Source organism: Cajanus cajan, chromosome 4 (genome assembly GCF_000230855.2).
Source record: "Cajanus cajan strain Asha chromosome 4, NIPB_CcT2T_4, whole genome shotgun sequence".
In the NCBI taxonomy this organism is placed as follows: Eukaryota; Viridiplantae; Streptophyta; class Magnoliopsida; order Fabales; family Fabaceae; genus Cajanus; species Cajanus cajan.
This window is the reverse complement of record NC_138520.1, coordinates 24,163,936-24,167,640: the sequence shown is the minus strand read 5'-3', so window position 1 is coordinate 24,167,640 and position 3,705 is coordinate 24,163,936. Positions and strand designations below refer to the sequence as shown.

Sequence of the window (3,705 nt, the reverse complement as noted above, 5' to 3'; positions counted from 1 at the left end):
TGGATTTCACAAAGAAAACTCTCCAAGATGTCACACAGACTCTCTAAAACGTTTTTCCCAGTTGATTATCAGTTTTTACTCAATGTTCTTAAGTTTCAAAAGAGTTCAATCTATTTATAAAAATTCAAACCCAGATAATCGATTATTTTAAAGAATAATCGATTATTTTGTTCTTCAGATTTCTGGAAATCAATCAAGAACAATTTAATCGATTATTTAGCTGGATAATCGATTATTCCAGAGAGTTGTTCCTGAAATAGTTGATTATTTTGGCAAATAATCGATTATTACAGCAAGGCATTCCACTTAGCCCACTTGCTGAAATAATCGATTATATTTAACAATAATCGATTATTTTGAGTCAGTTCTTAAAACTTCATTTTAAGTCTCAAAATAATTTTCCAATGTTCAACTCATCATCATCCACTCCCTACTTGATTCTAGACAAGATTTGCTCAATGCACAAAGCACACACAGACACAAATATAACAATTCATTTATAACAATTTGCTTCCTAAGCTCTATTACATAGCTACACTTCAAGGTATTTTTCTTGACTCTTCCTTGACTTTGTTTTTGTGTTCAATGTTGTTGTTGTACACTTGTTGTCTCCAAGTTGTTGTGATCATCAAAACTCTTAAAGTCTTCAGCTCCCCTAAGCTCAACACTTGCCATTTCTTGTAAAGATCGGTTCTTTCTTTTTACAACTTGATTTTGTTGTGGAGTTTCAGGTGTTGAAAAGTTGTTTTATTCCATTTTGTTCACAAAAGACTTGAAAATGTTCATTTTCAAATTCTCCCCCATGATCACTTCGGATAGACGTAATTGATGTTCCTTTCTGATTTTGAACTCTTTTGTAGAATACATGGAATACCCTAAAAGACTCATCCTTGTGAGTTATGAACAGTACCCATATCCATCTAGTGTAGTCATCTACAATGACCAATCCATATCTTTTACCGCTGACAGATGCAATTCTAGTGGGACCGAATAGATCTATGTGGAGCAGTTCAAGAGGTCGTGAGATGGAAATATAATTTTTGCTTTGAAATGAAATTTTAATTTGTTTCCCCTTTTGACATGCTTCACATACACTGTTCGTCTGATGCGCAAGATTCGGTAGTCCTCTTACGAGGTTATGCCTTTTCAGTTTTGAGATTAATCTCTGACTTGCATGACCAAATTCTTGTGCCAGATCCACTAATTTTCATACGACACTAGGCAATCAACATTCTGATCTTCTAGTTCATTAAGCATTATTTTATACAAATTGTTGCATCTGTTAGCTGTGAATAATATGGATGAATCAGGTTGACTCACAGTACATTTATTTTTGTTGAAGGATACTTCATAACCACTATCGCATAATTGACTTATGCTTAGTAGATTATGTGTTAACCCTTTAACATACAAAACATTATCAATGGAAATAGAGGATTTGATACCTATTTTACCTATTCCCATGATATACCCTTTCTGTCCTCCTCCAAATGTGACTTGCCCTCCTTTCTTGGACTTGAGAGTCTAGGAACATAGACCTTTCTCCCGTTATGAGTCGCAAGTAGCCACTGTCCAGGTACCATGATTGGACACTTTTTGTTTTTGTTGAACATATCTGCAAGAGGCACTATTTCAATTTTTGGTACCCAAATGGATTTGGGTCCATGAGTGTTAATACTAGAGGTTTTGGAATCCCTCTTCTTATGCATGTGACTGCATTCAGACGTAAAATGTCCATTCTTTCCATACAAGGGAGATGCATAAGTTTTTGTCTTGGCTTTGAACTCAGATTCAACAAATCCTAGTCTTGTTCTATTTATCGCACTCCTAGAATACTTTAAGAGATGCTTAAGATTCTTAGTTCCTAGTGTGAATTTTGATAGATAGGATTTTAATAAATCATTTTCTTTGGTTAATTTGATTACTTCCTCAGAATTTGAAAGAAGTTTTGTATTTTCATTTTTCAGTAGACGGTTTTCTTCAAGTAATTCTAGAATTCTTTTCTTTTGTTCCTTATATGTTGTAGAAATCTTTGCTGAATCTGATAGAAGTTGAATGTATGCATGCTCAAGAATTTTTAGGTCAGATTCAGTTACCTCCTCATTGTCTGATTCTGATGATGAGTCTGGGTCTTCCATGAGACAGATATTTGCTTCTTCGTCTTCTTCTGACGATGTTGTGTCAAGATCCTCCCAGGTAGCCATCATGGCTTTCTTCTTTTTGAAGGGGACCAACTTCTTCTTCTCCTCCTTTTATTTTTCTTTCTCAAGTTCCGGACATTCCATTTTGTAATGTCCAAGTTTCTTGCATTCATAGCATAATGATTGTGCCTTTTCTCTGGGGGCTTTGTTGTATTTTCTCCATCGTATCCCTCCCTTTTTCTTCATCATTGAATGAATCTTTCTTGACAAAAAAGATATTTCATCGGCTATGTCACAGGTTTCCTCAATGCAGCTATCATCAGACGCATCATTAATTTTTAGAGCCTTTGATGAAGATGGTATTGATTTTGTCTTTTGCACATTTAATGCAATAGACTTCTGTTTTCTCCCAGCATCATCTTGTTATAACTCCAACTCATGAACTTTAAGGAGTCCAATGAGTTCCTCTAGAGAGAGCTTTTCCAGATTTTTGGATGCTCTCAGAGCGGTGACTTGTGGTCTCCATTTCCTAGGTAAACTACGAAGTAATTTGTCAATGTGGTCAAAGTTATCATAAGTTCTACCTAGGAAGGAAAGTTCATTTACGATGGTTTGGAATCTTCCAAACATAGTTTGTATAGATTCGCTTTCTTCCATCTCAAAAAGTTCATACTTTCGTGCCAACAAGCTTAGCTTGTTGCGTTTTACCTCTAGGGACCCCTCGTAGGTTAGAGCTAGGGTGTCCCATATTTGTTTAGCACTTCTGAAGCTGTGAACTTTAGTTTATTCCTCTTCAGACAGAGCACACATGAGTGCATTACGTGCTTTGGAGTTCAGCATGAATCTTTGCTTTTACTCTTCAGTCCATTGTGCTCTGGGTTTCTCGTTGCTGGCTTGATCTATGGGAATGTAGCTTCCTTGCTCAACAACATCCCACATATCTATATGACATGCATCAAAGAATACAATCATTCTTTGCTTCCAGTAGTCATATTTCTCTCCTTTGAAGAGAGGTGGCCGGTTTATGGCTTGCCCTTCATTTTCCATGATTGTTTCCCCTGCAATGTTAGATGCTCAACCCAAGGGGTCAAGCTCTGATACCAATTGAGGTTAGCGGAAATACACACAGAAGGGGGGGGGGTTGAATGTGTGTGTTAGGATTCAAAGGAAAGTTTTAAAAATATTTTCGCAAGCGTACTTTTGGTTGGCAAACTTTAAGCAGAATTTTCGTCTAGTGAATCGTGTTGACTCAAACTGATTCATAATGTAGAAAACTAAGTAGATTAGATCTCCGTCTGAAAAAGGTTTTTCGTCTAGTAAAGATAGTTTTCACAAGGTCAAGTAATTTTTCGTCCAAGGCTTTGTTGAGAAACGAAATGGTTCAAAAGCAAAACATGTAATAATGACATTTAGAAAGATTGCACACACAGTTATACTGGTTCACTCAAATTGAGCTACGTCCAGTTTCCTTCAATCTTGAAGGGTTCCACTAATCACAAAGGATTACAAGTAATTTTAGCCATTTCTGCCTCGTCAACTAGACGCTAGTATTCTTAACCACTTC

The 3,705-nt window shown here is 36.3% G+C and overlaps 1 protein-coding gene across 1 annotated transcript; it reads right to left on the bottom strand.

The window, feature by feature from the left end:
* Positions 1 to 2,564: 2,564 nt before the first annotated feature.
* Positions 2,565 to 3,188, bottom strand: LOC145957251 (uncharacterized). The gene is made up of 2 exons (XM_083073472.1): positions 2,998 to 3,188; positions 2,565 to 2,910 (listed from the first exon to the last, which is right to left on the bottom strand). Exons 1-2 carry the CDS (start codon positions 3,186 to 3,188, stop codon positions 2,565 to 2,567), a joined length of 537 nt encoding a protein of 178 aa, XP_082929598.1.
* Between the last annotated feature and the right edge of the window lie 517 nt (positions 3,189 to 3,705).